The following is a 21,988-nucleotide window of genomic DNA, read 5'->3' as shown; positions in this document are numbered from 1 at the left end:
ACTGTCCTGATTAAATTTGGCTATCCAATTATTAAACATCAAACTCAAGTTTCTAGTTTTAAAATGTGTACCTATGCCTTTTACACTGATGTATACCAAGCATTCTTAGAAATCTTAATGATACTGCATTTGTTAATGTAAAGAAACATTTTCTGAGATTTCTCAAGCCCTGGATTTTTAGGAAGGGGTGGCTGCTCAACTTTCACTACTTCTCTTACCATACTTGTTTAAGCCTCAGAATGTAGACAAAATACTTCTCATTCCTAGTTTAAAGATACTTATCAGGGGGCGCCTGGGTGGCTCAGTCGTTAAGCGTCTGCCTTCAGCTCAGGTCATGATCCCAGGGTCCTGGGATGGAGTCCTGCATCAGGCTCCCTGCTCCGCGGGAAGCCTGCTTCTCCCTCTCCCACTCCCCCTGCTTGTGTTCCCTCTCTGTGTCTCTGTCAAATAATAAAAATCTTAAAAAAAAATACTTATCAGGACAGGTTCAGTTTTAAGTTACTTTTTATACTTTTTGAGAGCTGCAGAAAAAATTTAAAGACCTCAAACACTGTCACTGTATGTGGAGAAAAGAACTCAAGACATTGGCATAACAGGGGCCCCTGGGTGGCTCAGTCAAGGTTAAGCATTTGCCTTTGGCTCAGGTCATGATCCCAGGGTGCTGGGATGGAGCCTTGAATTGGGCTCCCTGCTCAGTGGGGAGTCTGCTTCTCCCTCTCCTCCCCACTCGTGTTCTCTCGGTATCTCTGTTGCTCTCAAATAAATCTTATAAAAAAAGACCTTGGCATAATTACCTTTGTCACCCATTACAATTTTAACTATGCCTGAAGATGTTAAGATGGTACCCATAATTATCACCAAAAATATCTTTAGGGACCATGGACCAGGCAACAGATTTTTTTTCTTCAAGATTTGATTTGACAGAGACATAGCGAGAGAGGGAACACAAGCAGGGGGCGCTGGAGAGGGAGCAGCAGGCTTCCCGCGGAGCAGGGAGCCCGACCCGGGGCTCGATCCCAGGAGGCTGGGATCATGACCCGAGCTGAAGGCGGACGCTTAACGACTGAGCCACCCAGGCGCCCCCAGATTAAGTTCTTTAAGCCCATTATCAGATTTAAACTTCAGATTTAATGAGGGTAGGTATATCTCCATTTTACAAAAAAGGAATTAGGTAAAAACAATCTGGATAAAATGTCAGAATTTTGAACTCAATTACTTAAAACATTTAATGAAACTTAACATTTCCTTTTATATTAGAGACAACAAATCACAATGGTATTCAGTGCTTAAACTATTAAAAATCCTTACAAATTCCTGGTATTTCAAAATACCATTTATGCATCACAACCTCAAAATTCGAAGTCAGACCCACTAGCCTCATTTAATACTTGAAGCATGTGTTACTAAACCAAACTTAATATATTTTGATCACTGTTTTTTGAGAAGGGGAGGGGGAGAGAATCTTAAGCAGGCTCCAAGCCCAGCACAGAGCCCAACATGGGGCTCTATCTCACAACCGGAGCTTAAGTCAGTCAGAGCCCAACCGAGCCACCCAGATGCCCCTTGATTACTATTTTCAATGTAATGCTTAATTCTACGTATTTAATGTATATGAAACCAACATTCTTAGGAGCCTGTTGGCACCACCAAACTGCCAAAGTGTAGCATGCATAAAAAAGAAACCCCAAGTAACTTGCCCAAGCTCACAAGTTCTGTATTTTAAGTATTTTACTGATAAACTTGATACTAAGAAACAAAAACCTAATTGCATTTTCCAATACCTATTAAGGATGTTAAGAGTAAGAGACAGGGGCGCCTAGGTGGCTCAGTTGGTTAAGCGACTGCCTTCGGCTCAGGTCATGATCCTGGAGTCCCGGGATTGAGTCCCACATCGGGCTCCCTGCTCAGCGGGGAGTCTGCTTCTCCCTCTGACCCTCTTCCCTCTCGTGCTCTCATTCTCTCTCAAATAAATAAGATCTTTAAAAAAAAAAAAAAGAGTAAGAGACAAATGAGAGTGAATCCAAATAGACCACCTGTCAGTTCTTTTAATAGGTATTATTATAAAGGACAAGTTTATTCAACATTTGTCAACAACGCAGACTAACGATGTATTTTAAGTTCAGGTGTAACTAGTTAACTGAGATTCATCTTTGTGATTACAGGCCCTTGTAACCATTATAATGGCTATATACACGGATGTGATGACACTTAAACATTTCACATTTTAAGATTTTATTTATTCGACAGACACAGCAGGAGAGGGAACACAAGCAAGAGGAGTGGGAGAGGGAGAAGCAGGCATCCCGCTGAGCAGGGAGCCTGACAGGGGACTCAACCCCAGGACTCTGGGATCATGACCTGAGCCAAAGGCAGATGCTTAACAACTGAGCCACCCAGGTGCCCTTAACCATTTCGTGTCTTAAGCTGACAGCACCCTTTATCCACACTTACCAATAAATTTTGAGTATCTTGGGCAAATTCCTATTACCTAGCTAGCTTTCAGTAGGATGTCCACTTAATCTTTATCACTTAAAAGGTAGTTCGTCATTACGTCTTTCAAAAAAATCAAGCAAAAATGGCATACTTATTAATCTTTACCCCTTCTTAATCCTTGGTACTTTCTATAGAATCCTAACATATCAACCATAACAAGGTCCAATTTTTGTAAAACACTCATCTCCAAGATTATAGTCTATGAATACATGGAAGATTCCAATCATTTGTTGCCTGAACATTTTAAATTTTCATTCTGAAAAAAGGCAAATATACTCTTGCCAAATTTAGAACTCAAGTATTAAACTAGAATTATAAAGTACTTAAAGCTGCACATGTGAAACCACTGCATATACATGTTGTAATCAAGCAAAATGTGTTGCTGTCCTAACAGCTAAAATTCCTCACATGGCTTCAACTCCCAAGTATTTAACAAGCTGTTCTTAATGCCAAGAATCTAAATACTTGTATATTATAAAGTCTTCCTAAAAATCAATTCCTCAAAGCCCTGCTTTACAAATTGATCACTTTGAGATTATCACATTTGGGTTAAAGTGCAGCACTGCAGTTAGACTAAAATTTCATGCTTTTTCCTCCCAGCCCACCCTCACACCAGACTCAACCAATCCACTTTGGGGGCAAAGAGGAATTCTTCCAACATCTGAAGCCCCACCCCTATCTTTCTTCCCAACTTTCACTGGCCTATCATAATCTTAACTGTATTTTCCCTCAAGTTCAGATTCCTCACTTGTCACCCAGCATCTCACCTATTGGTATTCAAGACTTACATCCTTAATAGACTTTCCTTTTATCTTTTCCATACCTACTTCTAGTGCCATGTATTGGTTTTCCACGGAATAGAATCTATAATCTCTAAAATTAACTATGTAAAGGATCATTCCAAGTTTCCTGTTATTTTACAATTGTAATATTCCTCTAGTGTTTAAATCACATGAACACTGTGAAGCAACAAACCACACACACATTTCTAAAAATATTTTAATGAAAAAGTTATCTTTCTGTAAACATTTCATTATACTACAAATGAAACATTTGAATCCATTACAGACCACCTCTTAAGTCTTAAAAATCAGGGTAAAACATCAAAATTTGTAAGTAATCTTGAATATCATATAGGCTAACAATCCTTATACATCACCCCTGCATTAACTTGCGAATTATTCAACTACTTGAGACATCAATTATTGGAACTCCCAAGATACTGTCCTTAACTAAGATGTTTCAAGTTGTGACTTCCATAGTGGAACTCTTTATTAAAGACAAGCTTATTTCAGTTGTTCAGATCCTTAATAAATGATCTTTATTACCCAATTTTCTTCAAGATTTCAGTGTGTATCAGGTTTTTTTGAAAAAAATGTAGCGTGGGAAGCGGTAACATGTGAGATGGCTTGACAAGATCAGTTGAAAAGTTTGCCTCAACCATTTCCCCCTCCTTAGAACTTCCTTTTTTTTTACTGGTGCTATGACTGAAGAGCACATTTTTCAGGAATGACAGTGGAACTACATTTAAATAAAATCACTTTATTTCATAAGAAATAAGATGGACTGTAAAGAACAATGCCTTTTAAAAAAAATGTTTCCTATCTTAATTCCACACTAAAACCACTTTTGTAAAGAAAATTAAAAGGCTATTACCTTCAACACTTCATTCTGTGTAGAAATTCAGTCCTAATCTGATTAGGTACAGAAACAAAGCCAACCATTTTCTGAAAATAAACTCTGGCGAACTAAACCTATTGAATGAACTTCATCAGTGTTTGCCCAATGTGGTGCTTTAACTCAAACCCAAGCAAGAGTTGCATGCTCTACCAACTGAGGCAGCCACGTACCCCTCAAATCTCTTATTTTTAATAGGCCCTTTTTGGGACAGCAATAGCCCTTATAATCACCAAGGATTATACACCAAGAGTAACTAATATTTTAATTATTCTTTGGGAAATCTTCTAAAAAGGGAACATTAGCATAATTAGGCCCCTACTTCTGGCTAAGTGGTTAAAAAGAACCAAAAATGTATCCTATTAACTCAATTCCCTGAATTTATATGCAAGACAATTTATGAGGCTACCTGAATGAAGACCATTTTTTCTATCTGTAACACCTGACAACTTTGCAAGTTCATCTAAGGTGTTTTTCAAAGAATGAGGACTGGCAGCTCAATGCTTCTGTTATAAGCGTCATACTTATTACCTTTCTCCTCTTATCAAAACTCAACTTTACCCTAAAGACACCAAGAATGAATTGTATACATGGAGCCACATCTGACTCAAGATACTCATGGTTGTTGCAGGACCTAAAACTGTTTAAAATGTGTTGGATGTGGTTTTCGAAGTGTTCAGCTGAATAATTTTGCCAATGTACCTAATATTTTGAAAATATATAATACGTATTTTGTAGGGAAACAAATGGTGTCATCAGCTTTTACTGTGAGCTACAAACCTTACCCAGCCAGAAACCTTCGTATTTAAGATGGTAGGAAAGACATTCCTCATTTAGGCAAGTAGGGTTCTCATTCAACCTGCAAATCAAAAAGATTACTCTTACCTTGCTTTACAAAAAATTACTCTTTAATTAGTGAAAAAATTCAAATTCAAGCCTTACCTAATGCTTATTGCCCTTCCTTGCAGGTCTAAATGCTAGACCTAGTGACTGTGGCAACTATCTCTCATTGATGTTCCAAAAGGCGAAGAGCTCCTTCCTGCTAGACTTTCTTCGATATTTCAGTTGTAATAAGCAGATTTAACTAGCTTTTGGAAAGTTGCTCACTATCACCATAGTATCTTATGCCTTCACTTCTCTGTAGTTGAAGCTCTTGCTGCTGCCTTGTCATTCTTTATTTATGCTGACTTGTCCATACTCAAAAGGCTGCTGAAGTCCTGTCTTAGTGAGTCTCCTTTGATCCAGACTGTGCTTAAAATGCACATCTTAGGTCCTTTAAAGCTGGTTAAATCGCTCTCCTCATGGCTTACTTTTCCACACTGTTCACAAGAACTAAGCTAATACAACTTATAAACAGGTCACATACACAGATTTCACCTGCTTATAGGTTGCAAACAACTTACTGAAAATATTTTCACTATTAAACTAGTTCCAGAACACAGAAAGTTTGTTACAGCACAATTAACCTCATATGCCATTAAAGGATACTGTCAAGGTTGTGTCAAACAATTCCACAAACATAGAAACAGGAAATGTTAATCTCCCCCATTCCTTCAACCTTTATTATATGAATAAAAGAACTTGAGACAATTTAGCTCAATTTTAATGTTTCCCAAGCAGTACTTTGACCAGGTACCCAGGTTTAAGTTATGAACATTGACAGTGTCCATTTATATAACCACATTTGAAGTTGTTAAAGACTTAACCATTTTCTAATTATTAGCCTATTTTCTATGCTGCTTATTCACATATGTCCATTAACAAATGGAATGTTGTCTGTTACATTTATTGGTTTGTGAGTGTTTTCTGGAAAACTTCAGTATCTGTGAAGACCGATTTCCATGCTGGCATTGCATGCATCCAAATATTAATAATGCACAGAGGCACAGAATTAGAGCAACAAGAGAGCATATTCAAACACTAGCACACCCCATTCCCCTTTTTATTGCTTATTTTGCTTAGTACTTCTGAAAACAAAAATAATCTCGAATTCAACGTTCAACTGCCAAAGAAAGAACAACAGCAGAGCACATAACTTAGGGCTTGAATGAAATTGTAAGCACTAGCTGGCGCAAAACAGTAGACATTGGTGTTTATATATATGACCTTATCTGAAACTCTTCTCAACCAAGGTCTTCCAAACCAAACTGTTAACTCATACCAACACGATTTAGGTTCAAGCATACACATGGAATAACAGTGTGTTCTTTTGGATTTTGAGTGAGCAAGAACAACTCAAGATTATTCAAATTTGAGTTCAGGTCTCTGGGAAGTGAGAAGTTTGTACTAAGCAACTGTGCTACACTTCTACTGCAGTAAGGTCATTTGAGATTTCATCTAGACTGTCCTTGGTTTTATCCAATAAAACAGAGAGGGTACAAAACAGGAAAGCATGCCAGCCAGTTAAGGGTTCAACAATGCATGATTTTTATTCTCTTGCTTCTGAAAGCTTGTATCAAAAAAATATATATATTAAACCAAGGAAAGTAACTGAAGACTTATGGGCCTCTTGTGCTTTGTAAAGAAAAGAAAAAAAAAGGATAGCCACTAATTTGCTCAAACACAACAGGCTTAGTGGTCCTGTATTTTGAAGTTTTTAAGAATGGTTTTTAAGGGAAAGGGATAACATCCACTACCCCTTTCCAGAATTTAAACAGAGGGCAGTAGACATTCTTTACACCCAAATAAAACTATGGCAGTTCACATGTGACCAAGGTGAATGTAGAATGGAGATGTTCTAAACACGGCTAGGACTCAGCAAAACTAACACACTAAAATCGTATGATTACATTTTGAAAGAAAATGCACAAAAACCAAATAAGAATTTTGAGATTTTTTTCATTTGAAGATAAATCTTAATGCTATTAAATTCACAAATATGCTAATTTAAATACCCAATTCTATTTATCTAAAACACACATTGCAAACATACAAATATCTATTCTCTCCACATGTCAGAGCCCATTCATTTCATGGTTTGGAAATGCGGAGAATAGATTCCCCTTAAACTGCAAGTCAGCAGGTGTTTCTTTACAGTTAACTTTAGCAAAATTCATACAAAATAGTAATTAACAATGATCTTCTTTACTTGTTAACTCACAAGGAAACACCTTCAAAACTGCATTTTGTTAAAGTTTCTGTACTAAAATGTAGAAAAACTGAACTACACAAATATTGAAAAGTTAAAAATTCCTTAATTTTTTATTCCTGGTACCACTACCACAATTTACAGGGCAATATACCTGATGTAATGAAAAGAAAAAGAAAAAGACAAAGCTACAACAGATAAAAGACCTCAGGAATGTACATCTAATTGACACTACATTGCATTAATCAATAGCTGCACTTTTTGCAAACTGTGGCTATGACAGTCCTGAACAAGAAGGGTTTCCTGTTTAAGCTGCAGTAACTTTTCTGACTATGGATCATCGTTCCTTCTGTGGCAGATTTTTACAGTTCCTCTAATGCATTTGGGACGACTGTCTCAAAGTAACCTGCAGCTTTCCTGACAACTCCTCGCTCTCTCTCCTGCTAAGAACTGTAGCCTGTTGAATAATACAGGATAAAAAAATTATTACACTCAGTGAACAGTTCCACATATTCTTTATCATCATGATAAAATTTTAAAGATACCTACCCTTTTCTTCTGAATTTTTTTTAGAACCTTCTGCTACCATATCCACCACTTCCACCACCAGATCCATAACCACCTAGAAATACACAAGTTTTTTTAAATATGTTTAAGTTTTTAAATTAAGAAATCCATGAAAATTTTTAACCAAAAGGGGGAAGGGGAGGAGTACTTACCACCATAGGGACTGCCCGAGCTTCTTCCACCAAAACTGCCCCCCTTCATGGGTCCATAATTTGACTGCTGTTGTCCACTATAATTTCCAAAATCATTATAGTTCCCACCACCACCATAGTTACCTGAAATTACAAAAGTTTTGTTTGTAGTTAACCTACACAATTATTTTCCTCTTTTAATATATACGATTAACTTTCCACAATCACAACAGCACACTAGGAACACTTACAATGCAACCCTTCAAAAAACGTATATAGAACTACCGACTCCACAGAGGCCCACTACCAGACCTCAGGCATTGAGAGGGGAAATAATGAAGACAGTCCAGAAGAGCATGTATTTACATAGGTGCCATCTTTTGCCCACATCAGATGCCAACACCCTAGCATACATTCTTGTCTTCATACCACTATCAACTTTGCTTGATTCTCTAATTTGGACATAGCATAACTTTTAAGTCAATGACAAAAAAGGTATCTAGAGTGGCTGGTCGAAAAAATTTTCTAGGGGTGCCTGGCTGGCTCAGTGGGTAGAGCATACAACTCTTGATTTTGGGGTTGCGAGTTTGATCCCCATGTTGGGCACAGAGCTTAAAATAATTTAAAAATTAAAAAAAACAAACCTAAAAACCGAAAGTTGAAACATTAATGCACCCCAACAAAATTCAGTGCATTTGTTTATAACAAAGCTCTTTATTTGTAGTTACCATAGAATAATGATGCAAACTTGCTTATTGTCTGAAATGTACCTAGGACGTTAAAATTCCAAGTACTTCTGTCCCCTGAACTCCAGACCACACCCTATTCGTTTCAATGTGTCCGCATTCAATTTGCAGTTCCCATTTGTCTAATTTAAAAGTGCCCAGAATTAGCACTAAATACTAGCAAAATACATTACTGAAAAATGCCCATTTCAATTACATAAAAAGTGAACATAATTTACCAATTTGCTAAATAGCCAACAAAGAAAATTCAGTTTAATCATTCATCATTTAAGGATTTTCTAATATTACTATTTGACCAAATGCTACATTTTAACACTTTTGAATTTAAACAATTTTTGAACATTTAAAACAAGTGAAAGCTTACCACCTCCAAAATTTCCTCCTTCATTGTAACCATCGTATCCTCCACCACCACCTCCATATCCGCCTCCTTGGTTTCCATATCCTGGTCCACCACCACCATAGCCTCCTCTACTACTATATCCAGGACCACCACCATAGTTGCCACCTTAAAAAAAAAGGGGGGGGGGGGGGCGGGAGTCACACAAAAAAATACACGTGTAAAGTCAAGTTATTCAACTCCATATTACAATTAGTCAACTTGAAAATAAACCAATGACTTAAACACTCGAAAGACTGATACTACGTCGTTAACAGAGCATCAAAAACCTGGGCTAGAGACACCTGGGTGGCTCCGTTGGTTAAGCGTCTGCCTTCCACTCAGGTCATGATCCCAGGGTCCTGGGACTGAGCCCGGCATCAGGCTCCCTGCTCAGTGGAGAACCTGCTTCTCTTTCTCCGATGCTGCCATTCCCTCCCAACCCTGTCTGCCTGTGTTCTGTCAAAATAATTCAAGTTAAAAAAAAAAACAAAAACAAAATCCTGATCCAGTGAGGATAAAATGAAAGCTTACATTATCTTTTTATACTAAAAAATTGTTTTTAAAAATTAAAGTTCACTAAAGAAAATAGTGAACAGTCTCCTGAGACAGAAAATTCAGCTCAAATGCTAGCACAGTATTTCTGACCAAAAAAGGAACCAGCCAGGGGCCCTGGGTGGCTCAGTCATTAAGCATCCGCTTTTGGCTCAGGTCATGATCCCACGGTCTGGGATCAAGCCCCGCATCAGGCTCCCTGCTCAGCCGGAGTCTGCTTCTCCCTCTCCCACTCCCCTGCTTGTGTTCCCTCTCTTGCTGTGTCTCTGTCAAATAAATAAAATCTTAAAAAAGAAAAAAAAAAAGGAACTAGCTAATGTTGCAAATTTATGGGGGGGAAGTCTAGTCTTCCATGGTATTAGTTCAGAATCATATTTGAATATCGTCAAGTCATGCTAGGTATAACTAAAATTAAAAATAGAAACAAATGTACTTTCCATAAAGTATAGGAACAGAATTAAAATATCAAACATCCGTTTAAAAACTTACCATCACCTCCAAATCATTATATCCACCATCACCTCCTCCATAACTACCTCTGCTGCCACCCCTCCGCCACCATAGCCTCCTGACGAAAAGCAAGATAGGAATTAAAACTATACAACTTACCAATCAACTTCAGGAACCAATCAAAGATAACCCTCTTACCTCTTCCACCAAAGTTTCCACACGGCCCAAGTTACCACCACCTCCAAAGTTCCTCCACGACCCATGAAGTTGCCAGATCCACCTCCACGACCTTTAACATGGGCAAGGAAGAGCTTTAAAAACTTTACAAATGTCACTCACACCTATTTTATGTATATATATTGTACTACTCACCTCTTTGTGATCCAGCAGACTGCATTTCTTGCTTAGAAAGGGCCTTTTTTCACTTCACAATTATGCCCATTAATAGTGTGGTATTTCTGAACTAAAATTTTTTTTAATCAAACAAACAAACAGAAATTATTTGAGGTTTGGAAAATCACAAATAACCTCTATCACTACATAACATTAAAACATCATCAAGAAAGTAGTGACTTTGAAAATCAGTGTTCTAAAATGTCATTTATGAAAACTGAACATACTTTATATGCTATTAAATGCAATACAAAATAAGCAATTTGGCAAATCTAACATAGCACAAAGGGACCTTTTGTTTTCTCATTCAAGTTCCAATAAATTTCTACTTACCAACAATTTTATCAACTGTATCATGATCATCGAAAGTTACAAAAGCAAATCCTCTCTTTTTTCCACTCTGCCTGTCTTCCATAACTTCTATGGTTTCAATCTTGCCATACTTTTCAAAGTAGTCTCTCAAATTATATTCTTCTGTGTCTTCTTTAATACCACCAACAAAAATTTTCTTCACTGTTAGATGGGCACCAGGCTTTACAGAATCCTACAAATAAAAAAGAGTCAAAAACCAAATTCTCCAACAATCTCACATATTACACCAGCATAGTATCATCAAAATACCTCTCTAGAAACAGCTCTCTTTGGTTCCACTACACGCCCATCAACCTTGTGTGGTCGGGCACACATTGCTGCATCCACCTCTTCAACACAAGAGTAAGTCACAAAACCAAAACCCCTGGAACGTTTTGTTTGGGGGTCTCTCATCACCTACAAAACAAAAATTTTAAGTACTGAAATATATCTGCACAGGTCTACGCCCCCTTAACAACCTTTTTTTGTTCCATTAGTAACTCACCACACAATCTGTAAGTGTACCCCATTTTTCAAAATGTTCTCTTAAACTATCATCTGTAGTTTCAAAGCTCAAACCACCAATAAAACAGTTTTCTCAACTGCTCTGGTTCCTTTGGATCATGGCCCTGAGGAAACAAATACATTTTAATTATTCTTTTAGCAGGTCAATTGCTGAGATGCACAAGTCTTTAATCTGCTACAAATAATAAACCCAGCATCAAATTCCTGTACCATTAACACTTTGACCAATTAAAAACTGGAGTAAGATCACATGTTAACTGATTAAATCTACACAGCCTTTCAAATGCCAACATCACTTCAACTACATTTAAGTCCAGAAAATTCCAGAATCAAAAGTCCCTTAACTTTAGACTACAACTAAAAGTATCTGGGGACAAATTTATAAGTTGGTACTAACAAACTGCTCTTCAAGAAACCAAAGTGCTGTAGAAGTAGTGTTCCATCCATGCCATTTTTCATGTCTTCCCTCATCAGTCTACCCTTTGAACATTTAATGTTAAACCACCAAACTGTTTAGTATGTAACTTAAAGGTTCTGAGTGCCAAATTTTAAAAAACTTATCAGTTTCTAGCATAGAAAGGTTAAAATAGTATTCCCCATTAAAGGCTGAACCAGCAACCCCCCCCAAAATTACAAAAAGAAACCGACCATTATCTTGATAGCTTTCTGTAACCAATTTATGTTTTAGGTTATATACTGTAAAGTTACCTATTTGCACTTGTATCACAGGTCAAAAATTTCAAAAACATATTACAGGGTTACAAAAAGGGCAAGTTGCACTTATATTAAATGTAGCATATACTTTTTGACAATGGAGCACAACAATTAAAAAACTAAAGATACAGCCTGAATTTGTTTGCAATTCAACTAGCTCCTCAGTAAATTACATGAACTGTCATTTAATGCATGCATTAAGTATAGTTCATCCAAATTCCTTAAATAAAGGGGTCACATTTACATTCTAATGTCTTCGTGTCTTCCAAAGTAGAGATGTTAAGGCATTTAATATGAAAGACTGTCACATGCTAGAAAAAATGTTAAATGATTAATAGCCTAAAGCATCAATAAAGTTGGTCTCATCTTTTCAAATCTTGGTTAATTGTATTTAATCGATAGAACACAGATAAAAAAACAATTATAACCCACATAAAATTATCTCAAACACATGAAAAATTTAACTGTGGTTGCAGTCCTCTAAAAAATCCAAAAAAACTACAACGAGCCGACCCACATGGCGCGAAGATACGTATAAGTACTTTAGCAAGAATAGCAGATCAGGGTGTATTTTAAAGCAGCAAACTTTTTTTAAAAAAAAATTTCGTATTGTCAACTGGGTACTGCGAAGAAAAAACAGGAGAATTAAATTCTCGTCGCCTAAGAGATCTGAAAGGACTAGAAACGCGCCGCATTAACTTCAGCGAAAGCAGTAGGCCGCAAGATCCGAGGCCATTTGTGGCATTTTCTGCCGGGCCGCCTCCTCCGCTTCCTTCCAGTCCCGCGCTCTCTTTCCCGGCGGCGGAGCGAGCGGCGGCCATTGCGGCCCAATGCGCCATTTCGTAACGCGGCAGCGGATCAATGTCAATGTGGCCGCCGCCCGCCTGCTCGCTCGCTCGCCCGGATGTGACTCCTCGTCCCCTCCCCCCACCATCTCCTCCCAACCGCTCCCGCCGGGGCCCGCCATGCCGCCCTCGGCCTCGGATCTGAGGCCCCGCGGCCGGCAAGCCGGGTCCCCTCCCGAGGTCTCCCCAGCCACGCAGCGCCCTCCGCGGGGCCACTTCTGCAGCCGAAAGAGGAATGCGAGGAGGGCGAGGGGCCCCAAAAGACCCTCTGAGGCCCGCTCCCCTCCCCCCCCCACCGCCAGTCTCAACGCAGAGCGCGGGACGGCCGATCCGGTCCACCCCGGCCTCCCCGCTCCCACCGAGCTAGGCCCCCCCACGCCGGCCACTACCATCAACCCCCCGCTCTCCCCCTAATACCTCCTCCCCCCGGCGGCGGCGGCGACGGCCGGAGTCGGGCTGGGGGCGACCGGGCGGCGGTTTTACCTCCATTTTTGAGACGGACTCGCCTCTTCCAACTCGAGTTCAATATGGGACCGAGAGGAAGAGGCGGGGCTAGTCATCCGTGACGCGCTTTCCGCGCGCCGCCGAGCTGGTGGGGGAGGGGCGAGTTGGGAATGGGGCGTGGCCAAACTGGGCGCGAAGAGAGAATGGACGAGCGGGTTGGCCGGCGAGGAGCGGGGGCGGGCCGGGCTGCGGAGAGCGCGCGGGCCTCGCCAACTTCCAGTGCGGTGCCGCCCTTTCCGCCGTTCGCGCTCGGCGGCTGCTGCGGTGACGCCGGCTCGGACTCAGCCAATGGCGAGCGTCCACGTCGGGAGAACGCCTTGTGACCGCTCGTCACCGGAGGAAAAAAGCCTTTCTCTTTCTTCTCGCGTTTCTTTCCCCTCCCCCACGCCGGCCTCCGGTGTTCATTTACGAATTCATTTCTTTCCGTGCCTGAATAAAACCCCGCTTTTTCTCTCTTGTACTTAAAGGTTGCAAGAAAGTCCTCTGGCCCCCTCTGCATCTCCTCACACGTTTCCGGATGCCGAGAGACCAGTTTCTGTGACTCCGACGCCACTGTGAGGGCCCGCACAGAACATTCCTGCGACCCCGACTTACATGAATCACGGGCACCTTGGAAAGGCCTCAAAAATGCGGCTGATATAGTGAAATTCACCCTTAATGAGCTGAGGCAGAACTGGTCGAGGTCAGTTCATTAAGTGCTCACCGAACTCAAGAAATCTGTCGCCACTGTTTACTAAACTTCTTACTGTGGAAAGAGCTGAAGCAGCTGTTACCGCGGATTTAATTTAAGGAATGATTTACAAGATTTCTAAAAGGATGGCCAGATAGGCTTCCTATGTGCTAGTGACTTTTCCCCTTAATGTTTCCAACTCGGTCTCGAATACAACGAACGAGATAAGGGTTAAAAACCAGAGAGCTAATAATCCTTTCTTGATAGAGCCCAAGTAATTTTAAATTATTTCGACCTTACTGAGCTTTAGTTTTTTTTTAATGAAAATGGGGTGTGAAATTAGGTGGTCTCCAACACCTGTGAGAGCTGTAAATGATCTACGGATCCATAATTAACAGAGATACTGGTAAAAGCGACCACAATTTACAAGGCTCCCTGACCCTGCTTAGAAACGCCCTGTATTTTTCATGTAGCAGTCCTTAAGAGCAGCTCCTTTAGAATTGATCAAGCCTCCTTGGAAAGATTAGAAATCAAATCAAATATAAACTGCTTGAAAAACAGTTTGTGTTAACAAATGGGGAATGGTTTGGAGTTTGGAAAAGGGAACACAAAGAATAAGAATTTGTTGATATTTATCTACCACTGCCAAGCAGAACAGGTGTTTTATTTGGGAGACGTGAACAAGAAGTACTCTGTTCTGCGGCAGAAACCAGTCACCAGGCCTTAATATAACGTGATGAAATAGTGCTCCAACCCAGCCTCCTCCTGTTACTATGATCCCGTATCACAAGCAAACCGTGACGTATTTTATCAGGTACTCCTGACAGCAACAGTAGTAGTTAAGACGTTCAGAAAAATGTATACCTTAGTGTTTTGTTTCTACATCAGGCTTTGTGAGTTTGATTACTGTGATTATGTGGAATAGTCATGCATAACTTCATCAATTCTGAGTACTTAGAAAAAACACGAAGTTAAATACCTTAGGAAGATGGTATCCACACCAGGGTACCTAAGAGGCGCTTCAAGGGTGATCAAGAAGACTTATCTCTTGGCTTCACTATAGGGGATGTTTGTTAGATGTTTCCTAACAAGTTATTTCTAATCAATAATAACAATCATAATTTGCTATCATTCTTCTTTTTTGAATTGTATTAAATTTTTTCTTTTTTTTTTAGATTTTATTTATTTATTAGAGAGAGCAGAAGGAGCAGCAGACTCTCCGCTGAGCAGTGATCCGCATGAGTTTCATCCCACGAACCCTGGGATCATGACCTGAGCGGAAGGCAGACACTTAACCGACTGAGCCACCCAGGCGTCCCTGAATTGTATTAAATTCTTACATTCATATGAGAAACGATGGGAAATGTGCTACTAAGTACTTCATCCAGGAGCATGGTATGTCAGTCCATTTATTCTCTTTTGTCCTTCAGTAAATGTAGATTCCTCTCTTTGGATTTGTCCAGGGTTGTTGTTCATCCAGACTCTGTGATTTTTAGACATTAGCTATTTTTTATGCTTTTGTCTAAAGCTTGCCCTCCAGCCCTGCAGCCACACGGTATCCTCATACAAATATCCATGCTGGAGTTCTTGACCCTGTTGGATACAGACTTGAACCTTGGCCGCTGTCTACCCCTGTAGCCCTGGCTCTCTTTGAAATGTGAGAGATAGAGGCACCTGGGTGGCTCAGTCATTAAGCGTCTGCCTTCGGCTCAGGTCATGATCCCAGGGTCCTGGGATTGAGCCCCACATCGGGCTTCCTGCTCGGCTGGGAGCCTGCTTCTCCCTCTCCCACTCCCCCTGCTTGTTTCCTCTCTGTCTCTCTCTCTCTCTGTCAAATAAATAAATAAAATCTTAAAAAAAAAAATGTAAGAGAGAAAGAGTATATAGGGTGGGAGGCAGGGGACAAGGGTCCTAGGGTGAGATGAAGTGGCAGACACACTTTATAAATAATATCAGGGCCTCTCAACTTCTTTCATATCACAGCACATACAGAAAATGATAATTTTTGCACAGCACACTAGGTTACATAAACAAGATTTGGAAGCATCTAAACGATGGTAAAAAAAAATTCATAGCATTGTTTTTATATAATGATAAAATAAATTAGAATGTGTTAGAGAAGATATTAAAAATTGCATTTGAATAAATCAAATTTTTCCACATTTTTTAATGATCAACTTGGAACTTGTTTCTGTGAATATATTTTGATACTAGGTTTTATGGTTGAAGTGACTTTATGCAGTTTCTGATCTAAAAATTTTCTTTAAGATTTTATTTATCTATTTGAGAGAGAGAGAGTGAGAGAGAGAGTACAAGGGGGGGGTGAGGGGGGGGGAGAGGCAGAGGAGAAGCAGGCGCCCTGATGAGCAGGGAGCCCGATGTGGGGCTTGACCCTGGGACCCTGGGATCACACCCGAGCCAAAGGCAGAACCTCAACCAACTGAGCCACCCAGGCGCCCTGATCTAAACTTTTTAATGATAAAACTTTTCATATTCCAAATAGTAATTATCAGTGAGGGACTCTGATCACATAAGTGGGTGATAAAATATTTAAACCATATTTTACGACCATTCAGAATTTACAGTTATATGTAAAGAATAACTCTTCCTTTTCTATCATTGACAGATGTAATATTGCAATTTCATAAGATAATGCAAATGGATTTTGAACCCAATAGTGTATTTTTATATCTGGATTTCTACACTGAAACTCTAGCTTTCAGAACATGCATGCATTGTCAACAGCTAGCTGGGCACCCAAAACAGAGTGCATTGCTACAAAGGGTAGAAACAGCCACTATATGTTAAGAAAAATATTAAGGGCATTGCCTGGAGTTGAACCCACCGGAAACCCCAAACTCTGCCCCAGGCTCCTTTTTCACCCTCTAACAGACTGCCCTTGAGACTGTGTTGCTCTGCCCCTTGGATATCTGGATCACAAGCTTGAGCATTGGCTCCCAACATCTCTCTGGTCCATTATGGGCAGTGAAGTGCTTTGCATATGGATGCCCATGCGATGGGCATCTCCTTGGCCATGCATACTCAGCAGGACTATAACTGCTGGTTATTGTCCACAGTGCTTGCTGCTGCTTTGGCATACATCCCAAACTGCTCTACACAGGCTGCTCTAAGGAGACCTAAACAAGGTGGCTCATGGCCAGAGCTACTGGCCTAGGGAGCTCTGGCTCTCCCTGACCCCTCTCAACTGCCCCATTGCAGGAGAGGTCAGTTCCTTAATCCACATTCAGGACACCAGCATGCCAAAGTTCAGTAGTTGTGAAGCACTACCTAGATTGTGTGCCTCATTTTATGAACAAGGAAGTTGTTCTGCAGATCAAGGAGTTAATTTTTTCTAAGATGAATAGCAAATTATGGCAGAGTCAGAACGAAAAGAGAATGGAAATGGATTGAAAATATTTTGGAGGGGCGCCTGGGTGGCTCAGTCGTTAAGCGTCTGCCTTCGGCTCAGGTCATGATCTCAGGGTCCTGGGATCGAGCCCCGCACCGGGCTCCCTGCTCGTGAGAAGCCTGCTTCTCCCTCTCCCGCTCCCCCTTCTTGTGTTCCCTCCCTCGCTGTGTCTCTCTCTCTCTCTCTGTCAAATAAATAAATAAAATCTTTAAAAAAAAATATTTTGGAAGAGGAAGGTTATTCTTAGGAGGAATCGTAATATACTATAAGCTTTGTTACCCACCACTATATTCAGAATATAATAATAGTTTCATTTTCCTAAAATCTTGGGGTTTTTTTTAATTGATTTTATTTATTTATTTGACAGACACAGCGAGAGAGGGAACACAAGCGGGGGTGGGGGGGGGATTGGGAGAGGGAGAAGCAGGCCCCCCTGCCAAGCAGGGAGCCCGATGCGGGACTCGATCCCAGGACCCTAGGATCATGACCTGAACTGAAGGCAGACGCTTAATGACAGCCACCCAGGCACCCCTAAATTCTTGTTTTTTTTTTAATCTTGGTTTTTAAATAAGGAGTATATAAAGTAAAACAAAACAAAATTCCACTTATGTTTTCTTCTAGACCTAATGAATACATTAAAAATACATGACTGTATATGGGGCGCCCAGGTGCCTCAGTCAGTTAAATGCCTGCCTTCAGCTCAGGTCACAGTCTCAGGGTCCTAGGATAGAGCCCCACTTGGGGCTCCCTGCTCAGCAGGAGTCTGCTTCTCCTTCTTCTTCTACCCCTCCCCTTGCTCGTGTGTGTGCGTGTGCTCTCTCTGAAATAAATAAATATATGAATATATATATGTAACCATAACTGTTTCATTTATACAAAAATATATCAAACTATCCAGATTGATCTGAAGTTTTCATTTTACCCCCACTTAATAAGCTAGTCATTTATTGAACTCTATGTGCCAGGCACTGCTAAGTACTGGAAATTCATTTTACTCACATTTTTTTAAAAGATTTTATTTATTTATTAGAGAGAGATTGTGTGCACATGCTTGCACATGTGCAAGGGGGGGAGGGGCAGAGGGAGTGAGAGAAGCAGACTCGGATCTTAACTGTCAGAGGCAGGGGCCTCATCCCAGGACCCTGAGATTAGGATCTGACTAAAGGCAGAGGCTTAACCAACTGAGCCACCCAGGCGCCCCTATAGTCACATTTTTGAACACGCACCATATACCAGGCACTGTTGTAAGCACCTTCTATTCCTGATCTCACTTAATTTGCTTAACAACCTTAGGAATAGGTCCTATTATTGCCATTTTTTAGGTGAGTAAACTAGGGCTTAGGAAGTTGAATAAATTGATCAGGGTCATATAGGCCCTACAGCTGAGGAGTTGAGGTGGAATGTTATGTCATAGGTGTTTGTGCATTTTAATATTCTTGAAAGTAACAACCTTTTCTTTTTTATTTTTTTAAAGATTTTATTTATTAGAGAGAGACAGCGAGAGAGGGAACACAAGCAGGGGCAGTGGGAGAGGGAGAAGCAGGCTTCCCGCTGAGCAGGGAGCCCGATATGGGGCTCGATTCCAGGACCTGGGATCATGACCTGAGCCAAAGGCAGATGCTTAACGACTGAGCCACCCAGGTGCCCCAGTAACAACCTTTTCTTAAAAGATTTTCTGTTGTGTATCTGTCACATTCACTACCTCTTTCATCATGTCTCCAAAAACTACAAGAGTGGGTAACTCATAGTAGGCAATTCATTTGTTGTTGAATAAAAAAGTGAATGAGGGGTGCCCAGATGGCTGTTTGGCATCTGCTTTTGTCTCAGGCCATGATCTCAGGGTCCTGGGATTGAGCCCCACATCTGGCTCCCTGCCCAGTGGGGAGCCTGCTTCTAACCTCTCCCTCTGCCTGCCGCTCTCCCTGCTTGTGCTCGCTCTCTTTCTCTGTCAAATAAATTTTTAAAAAAATCTTTAAAAATAAATAAGTGAATGAACAATGAATGAAATATTTTGGGTCCCCTTCAGGAGTACCTATTGCATAATTTGTGGGCCTAGTGCAAAATGAAAATGCAGGGCCCCTTGTTCAAAAATTAGTAAGAATTTCAAGACTGTGACATCAGAGCATCAAGCCAAACCAGGACTCTCCAGAGCCTAGCACCCTGTGTGGAATGTCCTGTCATACACCCATGAGGCTGACCCTGGTGCCTAGCTGTAGTGCTCTGTCTAGAGTAGGCTCTTAATCTCTTAAGCAATTTGTTCACTTTTCATTTTGTGATGTATTTACACTTCCCATCAGCCACTCATTGCTTAAGTGTTCATAATCTAGTTTGTGCCTCAGGCTTTGGAAATTCTTTCTTCAAGTCATAAATGATTATCTAATCATCAAATTAATTTTTCTATTCTCGGTGTTAACCCTTTTGACTTAGTTCAAGCTGCTTTAACAAAATACCACAGATTGGGTAAATTTAAAAACATTTATTTTGTTACAGTTTTAGACTGGGAAGTCTATCAAGGGTGCCAGTATAGTTGGGTTCTTGTGAGAGCCCTCTTCCTCACTGCAGATGGCTTCCTTCTTGCTGTGTCCTTATATGGAAGAGAGAGAGAAAGACAGAAAACTCGCTCTTGTGTTTCTTCTTTATAAGGACACTAATCCCATCATGAGGACTCCACCTTAATGACTTGTCTCCTAAAGGCCTCATCTCCAAGTACCAACATATTGGGGATTAGGGTTCCAACATGAATTTTGGGGCAACACAAATATTCAATCCATAGCATACCTCCCTAACCCGGGGATTGACAATACTGCCTATCCCTCCTTTTTGGTGTTCCCCTACCTTGTCTTTATTAAGGACATTGATTCTCCCCTTCACTGTTCTCTCTGCTCCCCTCTGGATCCTTTCCTCCATTTCCTTCTCCCTCTGTTTCCATGAGATTTGTAACACTGAGAATCCTCGGGGATCTATACATGCTTCCCAGGAGGTAAAGTAGTGGTCAGTTCTGATAAGTGTGTTGAAATGATGGGATAGATCACAACACTCTCCTCCGCAACACACACAACACATACCCCGCAGGTGGGTGATTTAAAGGATGAGGTAATTTGATACTAGAAGTATTGATGAATGCACGCTGATTATGCTCTCTCAGACAGGTCCCAGCTTGGAAGTTTGAAAAGGCTAAAAATCTTTGTAATAAGTCTTTTACAAATGACTTCCCTGGGGCGCCTGGGTGGCTCAGTTGGTTGGGCACCTGCCTTCAGCTCAAGTCATGATCCTGGAGTCCCTGGATCGAGTCCCGCATCGGGCTCCCTGCTCGGCAGGGAGTCTGCTTCTCCCTCTAACCCTCCCCCCCTCATGTGCTCTCTCTCTCTCAAATAAATAAATAAATAAAATCTTTAAAAATAAATAAATAAAATGTTAAAAAAAAAAAACAAAAACAAATGACTTCCCTGTGCTTCCCTTGTCACATCTTGTGGACTGGATATCTGTGATTTCACCTGTCTAGCATCTAGTTTCCTTCTAGTAATCACACTCTGATTTTCTTATGGAACTACCCACTTCTCATTCTTAGACTATAGGGTTCAGGTGGAGCTAGCTGATGGCACCCCTGACCACAGAAGCCCCATCTGACTTAGGCCTGGTCAGTTGGAACATCGCATCCCTTTGTAACTGCAGGAGTTTGCTCCTTGGTGAGTTACAAATAAAGGACTACACCAAATGGAATTATCACACAAAGGGAACTTTATTTGCAGCAAATAAGGAGATCACAGGAAATAACTTCCAAAGCTGTGACTCCCCAAGCAGGGGTGAGTGGGTTCTTTTATATTTAGGGTTAGGGTAAATATTCAGAAAGGGGAGTTTTATCATCATATGTAGAAGTGATAAGGTCATGCATGCATATTTAGGAAACATGCCTATACATGCATTGTATGTTATGTTAACGTCGTTTGTACTCCTCCTTGGGTGGAGATTTTAACATAATTATGTAGAGGTAACTGTCCAACACTCCAGGGCCCACCTGCAGAGGTCCATTTGTGGAGGTGTGAGTCAGTGGTTGAGTTCAAACTGGTCTAGGCCAGCAGGAGCTCTTCCTGTTGTTTGCCTCTAAAAGATAAGGTTAACATTCTTGTGAAGAAGAGGGTTGTTGGGGGTCTTGCTGGTGGCACCTCTAAGCTATAGTAATTGGTTCAAGATCGGGCAAGTGACTTATCATTCATTGATTCATTTATTCACTCAACAAATATTTATTGAGCACAAGCCATGTGCCTGAAAATGTTTTAGATGCAAGGGATACATCACAGAAAAAAAAAAGATAAAAGACAACATTCATGGAGCTTACATACAAACTGAGGGAGGCAGACAATAAACTAAATAAATTATATAGGAATAGAAAATAGCAAGTGCAGAGACCCTTGTTAAAAAGCAAAATTCAGGGCGCCTGGGTGGCTCAGTTGGTTAAGCACCTGCCTTCGGCTCAGGTCATGATCCTGGAGT

At 40.7% G+C, this 21,988-nt stretch overlaps 1 protein-coding gene and 1 long non-coding RNA gene across 2 annotated transcripts in view; one reads left to right on the top strand and one right to left on the bottom strand.

The window, feature by feature from the left end:
* Nucleotides 1-5,705: 5,705 nt before the first annotated feature.
* Nucleotides 5,706-13,418, bottom strand: HNRNPA3 (heterogeneous nuclear ribonucleoprotein A3). The gene is given in 17 exon segments (XM_027588643.2): nt 5,706-7,715; nt 7,808-7,880; nt 7,978-8,100; nt 9,067-9,210; nt 10,126-10,140; nt 10,143-10,187; nt 10,190-10,204; nt 10,285-10,305; nt 10,308-10,331; nt 10,334-10,375; nt 10,459-10,507; nt 10,509-10,549; nt 10,813-11,023; nt 11,101-11,247; nt 11,336-11,419; nt 11,421-11,459; nt 13,332-13,418. Coding segments are annotated over 16 exon segments (1,125 nt in total). The 5' UTR covers nt 13,404-13,418; the 3' UTR covers nt 5,706-7,715; nt 7,808-7,827.
* Nucleotides 13,419-15,291: 1,873 nt separating this feature from the next.
* The window catches only part of LOC118356807, a 222,947-nt gene continuing 216,250 nt past the window's right edge, over nt 15,292-21,988 (top strand). Inside the window, exon 1 of the long non-coding RNA XR_004819955.1 lies at nt 15,292-15,483. This is a non-coding gene — a long non-coding RNA (uncharacterized LOC118356807). The remainder of the gene's footprint in view (nt 15,484-21,988) is intronic.

The sequence above is a fragment of the Zalophus californianus genome, chromosome 3, assembly GCF_009762305.2.
Source record: "Zalophus californianus isolate mZalCal1 chromosome 3, mZalCal1.pri.v2, whole genome shotgun sequence".
Classification (NCBI taxonomy): domain Eukaryota; kingdom Metazoa; phylum Chordata; class Mammalia; order Carnivora; family Otariidae; genus Zalophus; species Zalophus californianus.
This window is presented reverse-complemented; position numbering and strand designations above follow the sequence as displayed.